General features: G+C 42.6%; 1 protein-coding gene across 14 annotated transcripts in view; it reads left to right on the top strand.

Moving 5' to 3' along the window:
• The window catches only part of LOC120902649 (dystonin), a 203,053-nt gene that overhangs the window by 13,165 nt on the left and 172,143 nt on the right, over positions 1-17,745 (top strand). For all 14 annotated transcript variants that reach the window (XM_040311572.1, XM_040311573.1, XM_040311585.1 and 11 more), the window contains exon 2: positions 5,908-6,605. In XM_040311572.1, coding sequence (XP_040167506.1) covers positions 6,470-6,605 — 136 coding nt within the window. In that variant the 5' untranslated portion in view covers positions 5,908-6,469. The remainder of the gene's footprint in view (positions 1-5,907; positions 6,606-17,745) is intronic.

The raw sequence follows: 17,745 nt of genomic DNA, 5'->3' as shown, positions 1-17,745 counted from the left end.
GACCGGCTCTCCGGTTGGTAGTAAAGCAAAACCAACTCCTTCGCTGAGGGACTGCACAACACCACGGCACTCTCTGTTTGTACGAGGAGCATTGCTAGGGCCTCCCTTCGGCGAGAGTATAGTGAGATGATGCACCAGATGGGGGATGCAACATTTCCCTCCAGATAGAATACTTTGTGCATGATGCTGCTGTGTTTGCTGTTCGCAAGGGGGAAGATCGCAAGGAAGTTTGTGCAGATGTGGAGTTTTGATTAATTTCCTTCCGCCGTTTGGCGCGTTTGTTTGCGCTGTGTGTGACAGTAAATGCAAAGATAAACAAAGCACAAGATTGGCCGAGTTTGTATGTATTACTGGCATGAGGATGTTGCGTTTTATTTCGCTAACGTTGCATTTAATGAATGTTTTGGGGATTGAAAACTCTGAGTTTCATTCATCGAAGGCAGTTTTTTTAAATCAAATTTGACGAAAGACGATGACCGATTAGCTAAACTGATCTCTTCGTTTGAGCTTATTACTTTTTTATTTTAATTATAATTTGGTTTTTTATGTCCTATGATTTGGACCATATTTTACTACGCTGTTTTATAATAAAACTTGATGTACATCCTGTATTGATTTCTCTAAACCCTCAAATGATAAAAATGCACATACAATATCCAGACAGAAATATCAACAAGTAATATCAAGACTGTGAATTGGTCAGACCAAACTAACTCACAGTCATATAATTTCAAAATAATCCCCAGTACTCTGCAAATACTGCGGAACACACATCTCAGTCCGACATATACTTACAGAGTGCAACGGATACCAAAAGTTAAGGGAATGCTGTAATCTGAACATTGAAATTGATGAAATTCTATCCGAGAACCACAAAGAATAAAAACACTAATAATGGGGCCCTTCACGATTGTAGTCAGTTTTTTGTATGGAATTTGACTGTTGGAGGCTGAAATCATGTAAACACTCCATACACAACCACACATAAAACTAGCCTGCAATTTTCAGTCTAGATTATTCTAGCCTCAAAGCTACAATTAGATTCGATAACCTGCTCGAAAAATGGTAAAACAAGGAGGTGTTTACATTTATCCCAACGTGCATCTGATGATCTGATGATGGAACTCAGAATCAAAGTGTATGTAGTCCAGGTGGTCTCATAGCATGTTTCATAACCAAATTTGAATATCACTTTTTGACAGGATGGATGAAAATTTTTGTTCAAACAAGCTTTCTGGAGGCTTGGCGAAAACACAAAAAACTCTTAAAATCTTTATTCGTTTAACATAAGCGATAAAAATTAGCCTTCTAAATTCATACACCTTGGGATAAGCCCACCTGTATATTATACCCACTTAGATAGCTGCTCGAAAACTGCTATACAATGCAAACAGCTGACAGGTTGAAATTTCAGCCTACGAACTTAAAACGGAAACGGCCCCAATATTTAAAAAAATCTAATTTATACAACCTAATGTAACAATTATAAGAAATAAAAGTATAAGATGATCAAGTGGTAGATTCGAGTATTTTATAATAGTCTGACACAGCATGATAAAAAGGGCCGAGTTACCGCACAACTCACCACAGGGCAGATTTGACTATCCAGTATAGTCTGACGCACCTGTGGTAGAGAGGTTTAAGATATCTAAAGAACTTAACAGAGGTCCAAAACCTTTTTACATATTTAAACAACAACTACAACATTTCTCTTAACATGTCTATTTTTTCTCATTTCTTGCGTTTTTTAGTGACTTTGATATGTTTTGTTATTTTGTTTTGCTATGTAATGCCTTGGAATGATTTAATTTGGTTTGGTAGGCTAATGTGAAAAAAACATCAATGCAAAAAAAATGTTTCTCTTCTATCTTCATCTCCTCTATTACTCTTGCCAATTCTCAGCATCGAAGGGCTTGCGATTGAGGGGAAACAAAAAATGGAATGCAACAACAAAAAAACTGCAGGAAACAGATTTTGTTCATTCCTTTCCAACCACGGCAGCCTTTGTCCGTTTCTTTCGTGAGCGAAATGAAACGAGAACTGCGGGATTCATGCTTTAGCCCGCTTCGGCTGCTTCGGCTGCTGCTGGTAGTGTACCGTAATTTTAATGAGCAAAATCCGTTGCTCAGCATTTCTGGAATAGACAGTGGTGCTCCAGCCGTCCCTCCCGGGAAACGGCGATGGAACCACATGGGGAACGTATTTTGGACTTCTAAACTGTCTTCCGCTACGCAACCTCCTCACAGCGAACGAACACTCTCTGGGGTCTCCCGTGTGGAGTCATCTGTGAGCAACCATCTTGTGTGCGATGTATGTGTACTGCAAAGAGGCTTAAGCAAAGGGGGAAAATGGGGGCCTTGACGCAGCATAATCATTTGTGGAAATTGAATGCAATTATGCTGTGCGCCGGAGAGAGATTAAGCTATATTAATCGATTTTTGTTTTCAGATTTCGCTTTGCGCGATAGCCTAAAGCTTAGGAAAGCGGCCCCAAAATGTGGAGCAAAATCTGCATCCTCGGGCAGTGTGTTTATCTGTCAGCTGCAGTCAGCCCGCCACCGGATGAGATATCGCTTAAATAAAAGCATTTTGTGTCTCAGGTGTAGTTTCACACCCGCCGGTCTTATCTGCTCGTGTTTGCGATATTATTCATGAAGCAAAGCGTCGGAAAAGCTTAATTTATTTACGCAGAGGTTCGCAGTGACGCTCTTCTAAGTTATTCATTTATCAGTCGGCGGAACATCACAGTGTCGAGGAGTTTTGTTTTCGTGTTGTGAGTTTACGTTGTTGGCCTTGCGAGTGTTCACCGTTGTGAATCGGTTTTCGTTTGAGAATTTTCACACCAAACCGCATTCTGTGGCAGCAGCAGCAGCATGTTGGCCAAAACGTGAAGGGCGAAACAAAACTATGCACGGCAAGAAACTAAAACTTCTGTTCAGGGTAAAACAAACCTGGGTGGTACAGATTTTCCCACTCATTGCGCCTGCTGCTGCTTCTTCTTCATCCCGGCATTCCCTAGTTTTCCTCCATGGTGGTGGAAGCATCATCCCGAACTTGGCCTGCAAGAACGACGGCGCGATGCACGAGAGATGGGCGACCGTTAGCTCGGAAGAGCGCGAAAGCTGCCCGTATTTCGTGCGCTGCTACGGTTCTGAAGGGGGGTATTACGGTCTTTACGGGCGATTGGGGAATGTTACAGCGCATTTTTATTCGAGTTAAATGAACATCCCGGGTGAGGAAGTTTGTAGCAGAAGCTAGTGGTGTGCGTGTGTGGGAAAATTAATCGAGTAGCGGTGGGTGGTGGTGGTGGCGGTGGTTGGTACCAATTTGCGAGTGGAATTCTTTAAGGTCGGCCAACCTACTTGAAACCGTCTGCACTGGAGAAGATGGTTTAAGTGGGGCGTACCTTAAACAATTGCACTTGGAAAGAGTATCAGGAAATGAAAATGGAGAGAAATATAGGCCCCCTCGTGCTTCTTCAGAAATTTGGAGGACAACTTTGGTCGCGTCTGTTAGTTTTAGTTGCTTGAGTTGTTTTTTTGTTGAGTTTTGATTTCAGAAAGCAGTCTAATATGTAATATAGTTGTATCATGTAACCAGATACGACTAGGTGCATTCAATTCTTCACCACAAAATTCAAAAATTATTGACATTTTGACATATTTTTGAATCTGAAGGACTCATGCATCTCAAAAATGCATGACGCTAAAAGGTTTATAAATCTCGGAAGAATCTTGGAAGATTCACGAATCACTAGGGATTCATAAGTTCTAAAAGAATCATAAGCTTTTTCTTCTTCTTGGCGTTACTACCTATGGAGTCTTGATTTTGGGACTTTCTTTTTTGACACAACCGGATGGTCAAGCCCTACGGCTACGAGGAGGTGGTGCGAGGCTTTAATCCCATATTGTTGCAAACATATTGTTAAGTCCTGCGAATTGACCACTGTACCATGGAACTGTCCCAAATTAAACTTCTAAAAAATCATAAATTTATAAAGATTCATGTATCTTCAGAAATTCCCGAATCTTCAGAAACACACAATTCTTCAGAAATGTATGAATCTTCAGAAATTCACAAATCTTCAGAATTACACGAATCTTCAGAAATTCCTGAACCTTTGGAGACTTGAAAATCTTTATGGATTCAGGAATCTTTAGATTTTAGATTTTAGAGGAACCCACACAATTTTGAGAAAGGTATGCTTCAAGATATGTATGTAGTACACATATTTTGTAATGTTTTGTATCCTTTCAAAAGTCTCACGCACAAATTCGTGTTATTGAAAATTGAGAACTGGCAATATTATCGCTTTAAATTATTCTTCTAATTGTAATAATTCTCACATGTCCTTGTCTTTTATATTATTGCTGATATATTCTTCTTCTCTACCGTTTCTCATTGTAGGTACTGGACCGGGGTTCGTATGCCGATAAACAATAACATTCAATGCCGGCATCGTTCATCATCGGCCTTATCGTGCCCTGCAGTGCATTGGCACTGTTTTCCAGTGGAAAAGTTGTGTCTGGTTGAGATTTTCGCGGCATCCTTCCACAGACGACCAGATAAATCAGCTTCTCGCTCGCGACCATTGGAGTGGCTCCATTTTCACCATCTGCCGTTTGCAAGTGGTTGGAAAAATCGCCTTCCACGCAGCGAAAAACGTAACCAGGCATAAGTGCCAAGAAGGTGGGGGGAGTGCGCTGTAAACGAGGTGTACGGGCCCAGAAGGACACAAGCGCTTGCCAATCCCCCTGTACCCGAGAACCTGCGAGTGTGTTACCGATTGCGCTCATCGTCCGTGTGGCGCATGGTCATCATCGAGCATTGGCTGTTGTGTGGTCATCGACCACAGGCACCCCAGACCGATCGATGGTGTGCAGAAAGTTACAGTGGTTCCACATGTTCATGTCCTTCATGTCTGCTGTTGTTGTTACCACAGCGCCGCGCAGCTGGGACGAATATTGAATCGAAAGCCTAAATTTAAAACCATCCCAAACACGACCAGAGAGAGAGAGAGAGAGAGAGACAGAGCGAGGAGACTATGAGCGATCGATTTCAAGTTACAACGCAATCGTCGAGAAATTAAAGCCGCCCCTGCGTGTGTGTGTGTTGTGTGATTGTTTTTCATTACTGTTTGTGGAAAGAGGTTTTTCGGCGTCGTCGTCATCAGTTGAACATTATCGCATCGAGCTTTCAGTGATGCAGCTCCACACCAAGCGTTTACTGTGTGGACTCTTAAACCTGAACTTAACACCAACTCACCTAACCCAACTTACCGCCGTCTTACGCTACCCCTCTGGCACGTCAACCCAGTCGAAAGCAAACGGGGGGAAAATTAAGCTTTTTGGAAAATAAAAACAAACGAAATTCGTGGCAATAAATGCGAAAATGCCTGGGATGCATTACGGCCTGGCGCTACACCAGCACTGTTAAGAGAGCAGTTACGCATTTGTGCATAATTGAATGTGAATGAAGAGACGCACGTTTCGGTAGGGCCGCCTTTAGAAAGTACGGACGGAGAGGCTTGTCGCTTCGCGCATCATTGAGGACGATGACAATTATATCACGCTTGTATCCTGTCCGTTGGCGATGAATTATTGGCTCCGGGCTTTATCACATGGTTAATGGACGAGGTAGCAGCAGTATTTGTGCTGTAGAGCAGTAGCGTAAGCCATTAAGCCTCGGAAGAGAAGCAAGGTTACGGCGTGTGGGTTTAATGTGGCGTTTCGTTGGCAGAAACAATCCAACGCGTACATGAATCGTTCACCAAACATGCTCGCCGTGCATCTGTCGGTCGGTTGCAAAAGTGTTTGACAGTTGTTTGATCTGATTTGATAGTTGTTTTATGTTTCAAATTGAATATAAATTTTCCTTTTCCTCTTTTTTATTGTTGTGCCGAATCTAGCAAGAGTGTAAAAAGTGCGTGAGAGTGCAAACAATAGTATAATAATTCGTTTCTTGCAAAAAAGTGAGGGGAAAAATGTATGTAAATAAGTAAAACGCAAAATGTAAATGATTCGTTCGAAAGTAAATGGTGTATGAATGCTCTATATCGCACCGCTGAGGCTGAGAAAGTGAATAGAGCAACATAAGCAACAGCAACGAAAATAGAAAAGTATGTATTTATTCAATGCCGCCACCAATTCCATTCCACCCACAAATTCGATACGATCACGTTGCTGAGTGTAAGTGAGGTGTGTGTGTGTGTGCTGCTGAGTGTTGTTTTGTTGGTTGCGCCTGGTGGTGATGCGAATCGGTCAGAAAAAAGTGTAGTAATGATGCATTATTTGAAAAAGGTGCAAAAGTGCCAGTTGTTTTACCAGTGAGCGCGAATAGTGCAACGTAACGTCCGAAATACGATCAGCAGCGCCTTGCCAATCTTGCAGCCAACTTCACGAAACAGCAGCAGTGTGAGTAGCCGTACGAGTAAAGACACCACACCGCACACTCCCAACAGCGAGACAACCATGAAGCGAACGCCGCGAAAGCCCAGCGTGTCCGGATTTAGCGTCGATCGGGAAAGCCTGGCCGAATGGGCAAAGGATAAGCCGCTCAGCATACTGCAGCTAGATCCGGCGGATCGGGCCGTACTGAGAATAGCAGGTATGTGTGCGTTTTTTTCTGGACTTTATTGGGGGAGGTACATCGGAACGTGATCCTACAGAAATTGAATCAATACGGTAGTCATTGGAAAACATTGTCGCAAACAATTCCCATTTTCAATTACAGACCCAGAACCTTAGAATCCTTTTTGCTACCTTTTATTTTCAACAAGATACTCCACAAATTGTCACTATATTGTCGTCAATGTCCCAGAACCCAAACATTTTTGATTGAGCTTCTATTCCATGCCTTCGAAAAAAGGGTGTCACCTGCGGCGGTTAGGTCACAATCTATTTTTGCTGAGTCAAGGCAAAAAGTGAATCGACCCGATGACTTCAGACGGTCTGTTGTCCCGGTTGCGTCAGGTGTGTGTGGTACTGGAAGCGTTACGCCACCAGTGGAAGTATTTATAAAAAAATGGGTTCATACCGGTAGCCCCAATCCCGCTCTGAAGTCGGGCACCTCTGGCATCTCTTACGGGCTAAGAAGTAGCAGACGTCCCTTCATACTACTACAGCGCCCCCACAGTGTAGACTGTTTATTTCCGAACTTGACATAAATTAGCAGTAGCTTGGCTACCGCTGAGCGTTCCAAGGTTAAGGGTACGATGCTTGAAGGTTACCCAAAAAAGCCCCGAAAGCACACACTCTTTCATATCGTTGTCAACCGAAGCAATCAACAGCCCTAGAAATCCACTTGTGTCGGGTCCCTCTCTCCACGGGGGCGGCCTCCCAACAGCGTTGTACGTGGTCGTTTCACACTTGGTCGACACACCTGGGTCTTGTGGGTTTTCATCAAGCACAGAAAGGTGATGCCTACCCGACCATGCTCTAGAGGTGGTTTGGGATATTTTCGAGCCCAATCGATCAACGAAGTGACTTGGAGAGTGTATACGCCCCATTGTATATCCCTCAGTGTTCTTGATGGAGGAAGCGACCTATTCTCATGGCACGTGTCACCGTACACCACTGCAATTTGTCAATTTGCCGCTATCAATTGCTACCCTTAGCTGGATAAACAGTGTCAATCGATTAGAGGTTTGCTGTTGTCATCGTTCACCTTCAGAGCTGAGAGATAGTCATGCCAATGACACACATTGGGCTGTGGGGAAATTAATTTGATCACATTATAGCTAGGAAGCTCCAGGTGGGGCTCTGATTGGGCTGTAAAAGTTTACTGTCAATTAAAATGCACTTAATCATTTCGTGGTTGTTGTTTTTTGTGGTGGATGGAGGGTTTTTTTTGGAGGAATGATATCATGATTGATTGGCAGTGAATTGCCCCGGTTATAATATTTGGTAAACTGTAAATTGTGTGTTTGTTTTTTGGGTAACGAGTTGCACGGGGTAGTGTTGTGTTAGATGACTGTTCGCACAACTACTTCTGTGTGTAATGTTATAGAGATAATTAAAAGGTCTTTTATTATTAAAAGTTTGGAGTCATGAGGGAATCGAACCCATGACATATTGTATATTGACCCGACGACCTAGTCACATTGTCATAAGACCTGCAATGGTATGGCACGTTTGAATGTTGGTTTGTTTGAACACGCTATGCTGTTACAGGAAGCAATTGGTATTAGTCATTTACTAAGGACTTACTCGTTGTAGACTACGATATGTCTAGATAGCAATTCAATCTGATGTATTAAGGTACATCAAGGCATACTGAACTTCGCCGTTGAGGTTGGTTGGTATATCTCTAATGACAACCCATAATTGTTTAATCGCTTTCCTATAGAACATTGATATCTTCTAAATTAAAAAAGACGCTCGTTTGGTATCTAATCCATTTCACAAAAAAGGTCATTAGAATGGTTTTATGTCAAGTTATCCAGTTTTCGTGCAATCCTGGAACCAACTTAAGCAACTCGCCGCACCCCTCCCCTACCCTTAGCTTATGGCGACAAAACACTCCCTTAGCTAAAGCCCCAGGATCTTGCTGGAAGCGTAACGACGGGGATTGAATTGCATAAACGCGGCTTTACGGCTTAAGCAAGACGTGCTCTCTCCCCCTGTGCTTGGTTGCTTTCGTGTGGTGAAGCCTTACCTGTGCGTCGGGGAATGAAATTTAATCGACGCTTGTGCACCTTTCCCTACTACTGCTGCAGGCTGCCTCCTACCTCCCTATGTATATCGGAGAACTTGTTCCGTGTCTGGAGGCCCGCCTATCACCAGCCGGTGTTATCTCGGCCGGCGTTTTTTGTCTGAATGCACGCCGAATTTGGATAACGTTTGAAGGCGCACTGCTGGCAAAGCACTACTCGGCCAGCCGATCGCGTGAGCCGTGTGAGAATGGGCCCAATCATCAATCAAACCGATTGATTGGGAGCTTTTTTTTGTTGGTTGAGCTGTTAGCCGCCGCCTGTAGGGCACTGCATGTAATCGATATGGCGAGGTTTTTGGGCGAGCAGTGCAAAAGGAAAATCATTCTATAAGGTTTCACTCGGCGTGTGTGTGAGCAGGCCTTAAACCGCACCAGAGTTCAAGCTGGTGTGGCGTTCGTGGAAAAATGGCTCGCTAGAGAGTGCGCGCGCCCCCCTCCTCCCGTCTAATTATGATCGGATATCCATCTTGCGCGAACATGATATTAAATGTATTTATTTGTTCGGCCCATCAAACGTGCGGACAACAATGAGCCGCGGGTTTTTATTGATTTCAACATAGCTTGGAGCAACAATGGCTCCGTGACTCGTATGCTCTCAACATGAATAGACGTATTGACAGTATCATGGCAGGGCTGCGTTTGTACAAATTATGCTGTTTTAGAGTCAAGTGGAGTGCGCCTCACTGTCGCTCACTTGAGTCTCATCCGCGTGTCTTAAAAGTTCTATCATAATAGGGAATGGTTTTTTTTTGTCCAATACACTCTCATCGCTGGCCAGACAAACAATGCGTGTTCTGTGCAGTTTTCCGGGCGGAGAAAAAAAAAATGTTCGAAAAAGAGAACCATCTTCCGAGCAGTGCGAAACTCGTAAAAGAAACCACTATATCGACAGGATGGCGGCGCCACCATTCAGCCCATTATGTTGATGTGTCTTGCTGCTAGCCGTCTCTCGCCTCTTTTCCTCTTCGTAGCTGACGTCAACACGACTCGGCTGTTGTAAAAGAATGAAAGTGATTGAGGAAGTAAGGGTGTAAGAAGGTTTTTACTGTTGAACGCGAGTAGTGTACCCTTGCACACATATATTCCGCACATCGAATTTCTTTTTTGTTTGCATTGTCAGTTTGGTGCCCCTATCATGCCTCCTCAGGCATGAGCACCGTTACCTTCGCACGGTTTCTATAGTCGGTGGTTGGGACGCATCGAGGGCCGGTAGGAATCACGCCCCAAGAATTTGATGTTTTCTTCCGGTTGGTGAAGGTAAAACCCCCCCCCATTCCGACGGTTTTACGCAATCGTGAGTTAGGGCAGGGTGGTGGTGTGCTGCTGGTTGCTGCTGTTGAGGCACTGCGTGTCTTATCAACCACGTGAGCAGTGGACGACGACATTCACGACGTTTGCGGTACAGGAAATCAAACATGTCGAAAGCATTGACGCGAGGTATCAGAGATGTGTGTATAGAGATATCTTGGAATCCTTGTTGTTGTTTAAATTGAAGATGCTTTTTGAAGGTGATGTCTGCAATTTAAAAACATTCGGTAACAGTATTGTTGGAGGTAATTCTAATGCCTCAAAATCATTATTTGTTTTCCTCATTTCTAAGAATTTCCAATGTGCTCAAAATATCGAATTTCTTACTGGAATTTTGTTGAGATCGCCCGTCCAATGGCTCTGTGTCAATTCTGTTTAAATAATGATTAGATTAGGGAGGCTAAAAGTGTGAAGAATTTAGGTAGATAACCAAGTGGAAGTTAGTCAGACCAGAAGGAGGCTTTGCAAGTGATAATAAATTAAGTAACGGGAAGTATGTCTTGTGCTACTACTATCTGTATTGTACAGTACATACTTGCTAAAATTGACTTTGTCTCTTATTATATAACCACAAATAGTCTACAACAGAGTTGTACCAGTTTTACCGAAACGGAAAAGGGTTACTATTGGTTCTCGTTTTCATTTTATTCGTAGCTTTGAGCCATTCCAACTCTCCTCCTCCCCAAGCTTGAATGATTTCGAAAGCGAAGCTAACATTTATCGTTGTTCCTTCAATATCCTAAACTCAAACTCTGTGTGTGTGTATGTGCGTGGTTGTGTCTGTTCCGTTTATAATTATTTATTTGTTACCGCGAAACAGGCGTAACACACCTGCCTTGATCTACCACCGGAATTGTTGTGTAGCGGCGAGTTTGGTCATTTGTAATTCTAATCGTTTATAAACGATTGGAAGGTTTGGATTTTCCTCCGCCAACAACAAAAAAATATTTCAACCATAACCGCCAAAAGGGAGAGTGGAAAACGAAAATGAAACGCACAGGCCCCGGCCGACGAAAGGAAAAACTTTGCCAAATCTCGTACCTCTTTCGGTACTTTTGTTGCTGTTAAAGTACTGGCAAAATAACAAGTACTCTGCTGCTGCTGTGTGCTGGCCTTCGTGTGCTTTGGTCCCCGATGTTGAAGGGTTTACCTACTACAACACATTGTTTGCGCTGTGCGGTTCAGCGTGGTGCAAAATTAGCTTATTTAACAGTTACCAGTGGTACGTTTTGGGTGACGTGATGTTGGTGCGTGTACGAACTATCTTGGGCGCGTGTGTGTGTGTAGTACGCCGGTTTTTAGGGAGCTAGCTTCTTGGAATGTTTGCGTTTGCGTGCGGTACTGTTTTGCACCGTTCTCATTCGAGCCAAGGTACACCTGAATCGACCGTATTCAAATTTGGACGGTGTGTCGAGCATATTACGTGGCCGAAAGCGAATCATAGACGGTACGGAAACATTTTGGGAACATGGAAGAAGCAACAGGAACAGACAACCACTATCGGCATAGTGTGCTGAGCCGCGCTGTTGTTTCAATTGTTTCCACGTGTCGGGTGAATCGGCGGCGTGGTAAGAGGGAAGTCTCGTGCGAAGAGCAGTAGAATGTAAAATTATCTCTATCGAGTTTGGATTTCTGTGCCTGGGAGGGAAATGACAGGGAGTTAGCTCTAGTAGGGAAGTTAGGATCCAAAAAGGGTTGGAACAAAAAAGTTTGTTGAGAGCGATATTGAATTTGAATCTTCGCGATATGCCAACATCACTGCCGACAAAACGGATACAGTTTGCATATTCATAGATTATGCATATTGTTGGATGACGAAACATTCAATCATTAAGCTTGCAATCGCAATTAAAATGCAATAAAAATTCAGAATACTTTTGTAAATGAAGACACAAACCAAAAGGCTAAAAACCACGAAGCAAACGGAGCAACTTAAGCGTTTCAATTGTTTAGTTACGATTGAACGAAGCTCAGATAGGTATCAGTTTTCAGTTGGACGTCAAATGTGTTTACGTCCTACACTTGAACAATGTTCAAAGGCAGCAGAGCTTCTTTGGTACAATAACCGTTGTCAATCAAGGTCTGTGTTTACCACTTAGTGGGCTTTGGCTTTCAGTGACTTTTTAATCACCCATAGCAGGATAATCAGTCCCACGTATGGCGGCATGGTCTATTTGGGGCTCGAACCCATGACGAGTAAGTTGTTACTGTGCCAGTTGACGACTGTACCACCAGACCAGCTCAAGCAGCTTAAGGTTAAGCAGCTTTACGTTCCTTATTTCGGCTCGCAAACGGCGTAAACCAGATGAAATCACATCTGTAAAAAGATGATTTCAGAAAACCATGCTTCAAATAGTTTATAAACATTTTAAAGTGTTTTGAGCTCCAGAGCTATTATAAGCGTTTTCCAATGTAAATCGCGTATTTAGAGACTTCAGAGACCGCATTCAAACATAATTCTCTTAAAATCTGCTTGAAGATGAAATTGCATTGAGTTGCGATTTTTGTGTTGTAAATTTTTGTCTTCAAATGTCAGGAACATCTCATGTGCGTTGTGTTAAAGGGCTCCATTTTAGTTATTTTAATAACTTCCAATATACCACACTACCCAGACTCGTCCACTTTGGATTTCATGAATGTGTTAAGTGGCATTAAAGCTGTTAATTACACCCGACACCGAATTGGGATGCGATGAACTCATTTTCTTCTGGCCCAGCCCGTCGAGTGATCGCATCCGTCAGCTTAAATATTTGTCCAACACTCACCCACAATTTCGGTGGACGCGCGCGGCTAACTTAATTCGACGGGAATCGTTCTGAAAGGCCATCGAACCGTGGCAGCAGCAGCAGCAGCAGCAATCACGGTCAAGTAAATATGTCCATCCACGCCTTCACCGTGAATGGGATTATCGGCTAATCAAACATCCCGACTACTGCTAGTGAAGCATTCCAAACATACTACAAACATCAACCGCAAGTGATGGTGGTGGGTTGATCTTTTCCGAAACTGTGAAGTGTGCGTGTGTGTACGTCGTTCCGTGTTAGCGCACGCACCGTTGATTGAACGATTTTCAATCGCTTGATCGATCACTCCACTCAGCAGCTCTGTAGAGGAATCGGGAGACCCTGTGCCGACCTTCTATCACCTGCCAGCCCAGCGGTGAGATGAGGTGTGAATTGAAATCGACATTTTTTTGTTACGATTGATTGAAGCAAAAGCACAGTGTGCCTGTGGGGTGTCTTAATCTGGCCAAGAGTTGAGCAAAAAATAACGTCTAATCAAAAACACAAATTGCTCGATTTAGCTTAACCTTCACCGTGAAGTCGTTTATCAATTTGGCTAGAGTGACCACCTATCCGTTGACGAGGTGGGGTGATGGCTTTTGTTCCTAATCGTTAGAGTTAGGAGATTGCTGGTGTATTGCATCGTTGTGAGGTATTTTGCAACGTAGCCAGCAGTAGTACACACTCTGGCGCTATCACCGACGACTGTATGCACGTAATTATCCCACTCTATTGACTTAATTGATTAGATTAATGGCATGCCGGGTACGATTGATGGTTGATCTACACATTCAGAATGTATTGATTAAACTGGATGGTGTTTTCGACACGTTTTGCTCATTGATGGTTCATAAATCTTTCTGTTTGAAAATAATCTCGCTGGTTGGTGGCGGAGTTACTTGCATGTCTGCTCTGTGTTATTAATGTTCTTCTGTCGTTTGTTATATATTTTTTATGCTTTAGTGTTTTACATTCTATATTTAATGTATAAAAGAAGTGATTTTAAAGTGAAACTGCGGGCAAAAATCGCTGTCAATCATTTGTAGTTCACGTGCCAAACAGCGTTGGGAAGTTATTTAATACTTTCAAAACTAAAAATAAACCAGTTTTTGGTTTCATTTATATTTTACACTATATTTATTGCACATCAATGCCTAGTATCTTTAAAAAAGTCATCTAAAATCGTCTTTTAATCCGAATAAAATTTCGGATTACTACTATTACTACTTTCAATTTGAAGGTAGTAATAAATCATGTTCAAAGACCTTTGTAACCAATAGACCAATTGTAACCAAAACTATTATATAGTAACCAAAACTACTATATAGTTTTTTCCTCCACTGGTGCTACTGATTGCTGCCCTTATTCCCACTGTGCGCTGCTGTACGGCTGCTCGATCCCTCCGCTCGACTTTTGGAGCACACAGTTCAGCAACCGGGGATTTGAACTTGAACTAGACACACAAATGCCTGCACCCGGTCGAGGCGCGATGTAGTAGTGTGTAGCTGCGATCGTGCGCTGCACTGTTGCCCTAAGCAATGCTGCAGAGCAGAGATGATGCCCTCCAACTACACCACCACCAGCCATGATCTTGGTTTGATGATATTTTTTTTTTGTTTCTTCTGTCTCCCATTGGATTTTTGTACACCCAACACACTCCTCTCGTTTCCCTTTCGTGTTCGCGCTACTATCAAGATGCACATAAACAAAGCCGTGGTGAGGGAGCTTGCGCGCGAGATTGCGTTGTGTAACGGTTGAGTAAATGTTTCTCGTTCGTTTGGGAGAGGGGGAAGAATAGAGAGAGAGTGAGAGAGTGAGATTAGCTATTTTTAAGCCGCCGCCGCCTGTGGTGCCCCTTTCCATTTTGTCGCTGTTTTTCTAAGCGTATATTTGGCCTTTTTTCTTTCTGCATTTCTCGTTGCTAGAGAATTGGAATGCTTCTGAGTTACTTTTGGAGCATCATGGGGATTAGATGGTTACTGGGAGGATGTGTGTGTGTGTGGGTGCGTGCGTGGTGTAAGCTGGGGTTTTGTGTCGACGGGTAAAGGCTTACTAATGGGAATGGAACGTGTGTAACCCAGTGTAGCGGTGTGTTGAAGTGGAGTTCATTGACTAGAAGACACATTTCCGTGTACTTAGAGAAAGAGAGAATGTTCCGGTTGAGATTTTAGAGTGAACATTTACCCGGAAGTTGTATTCTAAACGTATCAAAATTGATTGAAATGACTTGTTTTATTTTGATCGAACAAAAACGTGACCTCTATATTGTGTTTAAGTAAATTATATTTTTTTTGTTTTCCCATATTTTCGCTAAAACAAAATCATGCGTGGTGTATTGCTTTATGGCTGCAATGAAGCTTATTGCAATAATGAAATATCGTTTGGTAGGTTGTCATGTTTTATGGCCAAAGCTAAGCGAAGATCGTGCGCAATAAATCAATATTTTGCTTTCGCAAGCCATTTTTCGGTGGAATGGTAAACGGTAAAAATTGCTTGTTTTGAAATTTTCTGCTTCAGCGTTGTTTTGATCCAATTCAACCGATGGTTCAGCGATGCCGAGACTTTCAACTATAACCAACCCACCAATCGATCACTGCTTAAAATATTAACCCGGTTGTGACGGAAATTATTATTTATTTATATTTTTATTTATATTGCGTTTGATTTTCAGATGTATAATTGATATCATAATTGAGTATGATGCTTTTCAGTGTATTACAGGGCTTTTCAGGAGTTCTAATAGCTCTGGGACACTTGATTGACTCTTTCTAACTCGAAATGAACTTAATGTAATGGGAATTGGACTCTATAGCACCCTTATTGGACAAATCCAACAGGAATTTCCAAGGAGCTTGTCCAAAAAGGGTGCCATTGAGACCAACTTCCCATATGATATGAAGTTCACTTCCTATTAGAAAGATGCAAGGAAAAGTCCCACAATTATGAGAACCACTGGAAAACCCTGTATATTTTGGGAGTAAAGCTGTGAGTAGCCTTTGGAATAAGTATTTATTTTGGCCGTACCATTTTTTACTTAACTTAAGCTGAACTCGCTTTCACGTACGCATGCATCAAACGAGCGAAATATACAGTAAGCTCCATATTTAGCCGCGACGCGGAAATGGAAATCGAAAATGTCTTGCACAAACCCCCCATTCCCGGAGGGAAGAAGTGAGTGGTGCTTGTGAGGATGTGTCAAGGGAGGATGGGGCGTTCCCATAGACGTTTTTGATTAGTTTTTAATTTCCCCTTTCCGACTGCTATAATAATCATCCAATTCATTGATTTTATGGGCCAAAGTATCATTTGATTATGGAGCGGCGTCCGCACTCTCGCGTTCGCGTTTTGCATTGGGCGCGGTATGGGGCGCAATGAGTAAGAAAATCCATCCAACTGAAGATGTGGCGAACATACGGGTGGTGGACAAAAAGAAAAAAAAAAGCGAAGAGAAGGTAAGGTAGCTAGAAAAGGTTTAACGATTTAATGTGTGTGTGAGCGTATATGTGGGGAATAGAGGAGAGGGTGGCTTTGGTAACATTATGGGATGGGAGCTAAAGCTGTCCAGTTAATTTGTCCTCATCAGAGCAGCACACACATGGCGGGGGAGCTCGAAGAAGAAACCGATTGCCAAGCGGGAAAGACGGGACAAAGAAAAGTAAACGATCCATGAATGTGCACCTGTGCCTAGGGTATGTCTGTGTGCGTGGGTTATTAGACTTGGGTTTTAGGAGCACATTTTGAAGGGCGCATATACTGTGGAAATGGTGATGATGGGGGCCTGCTGCCTTTGATAGGATTTAAATTTCGATTTAAATGAGAAGAAATTTAATTCCAGTTGGATGTGCTCTGTTAAACGCGGGTCGTATGGAAATTGGATTTGTGATAAAAATTACAGCTATTTGTCTTGTCTGTACTTTGTTTAAAACAATTAAGGTTTTCAAAGAATTCTAGATATCCTTGTTTTTATAAATTCTATATTTTAAGAAAGTCCATGCCAAAAGGTGTTTTTTTTTTTTTTAAGTAGCGCATCTATAAAACGTACCAAGAATTATTTTTTATCGGGTCATTTACAAAACAAGACTAAATCTGGAACGCTGAAAAGTACCACTATTCATCGTAACGCAGACCCTTTTTCATATTAACCCCCATTCGGCAGGGCTTCAACCTGCTCTGCTGGGTTTGGAACGAACATCAACATCTAACGGAGGTTTGTCTCTTTTGTGGCACTTCTGGTCTGTTGAGCAAAAGGGTAAGGGAGACCCTATTGGACGTTTATACATTCTGATTTGGTTGCCGAAGACGGGAGGAGCACAATTCCAAGAGCTGCCAGCAGCAAACGAAGTGTGCAAAATGGTAGGATGGCTACGAATTCTTGGTATGGTTTTTTGCTAGACTTTTTAGGCATTCTAACTGGCTGAAAATGTCAACTTTCAACGATTTGGTTTTCTTTATTTATTGAACTGCGTGGGTTTAACAAAAAGAAAAAAAGGAAATGTTTAAAGTATTCAGAACTAAGAAAATTTATAATTTTAAAAATTACAACAAAAATGTTTAATTCTGGCATAATAATTCTTCAATAACATATCTAAGTAGTATAGTAGAACGCATTGGCCCGTAAGCGTTTGTATAAGTTTATGCTTTGTGCTACTAGTGATGGGTAAAGTTGGAAAAAAATCTTGAGTTAATTCCGATTCAATTCCAAAGTTTACGGAACCGACTCCGAAACGTAGGTCCGACCAGCATTATTTAGAGTAGTCGTGCGGAGTCATCTGGCATCGTTTGGATTCGTTCGGAGTCGTCTCGAGTCGTCCAGAGACATCAGGAGTTGTCTGGAGTTGTCTGGAGTCTTCTTGAGTCTTCTTGAGTCTTCTGGAGTCTCTCTGGAGTCGTCCGGCGTCGTTTGGAGTCGTCCGGGGTCGACTGGAGTCGTCTGGAGTCGTCTG

Source organism: Anopheles arabiensis, chromosome 3, assembly GCF_016920715.1.
Source record: "Anopheles arabiensis isolate DONGOLA chromosome 3, AaraD3, whole genome shotgun sequence".
NCBI classification, from domain to species: domain Eukaryota; kingdom Metazoa; phylum Arthropoda; class Insecta; order Diptera; family Culicidae; genus Anopheles; species Anopheles arabiensis.
This window is presented reverse-complemented; position numbering and strand designations above follow the sequence as displayed.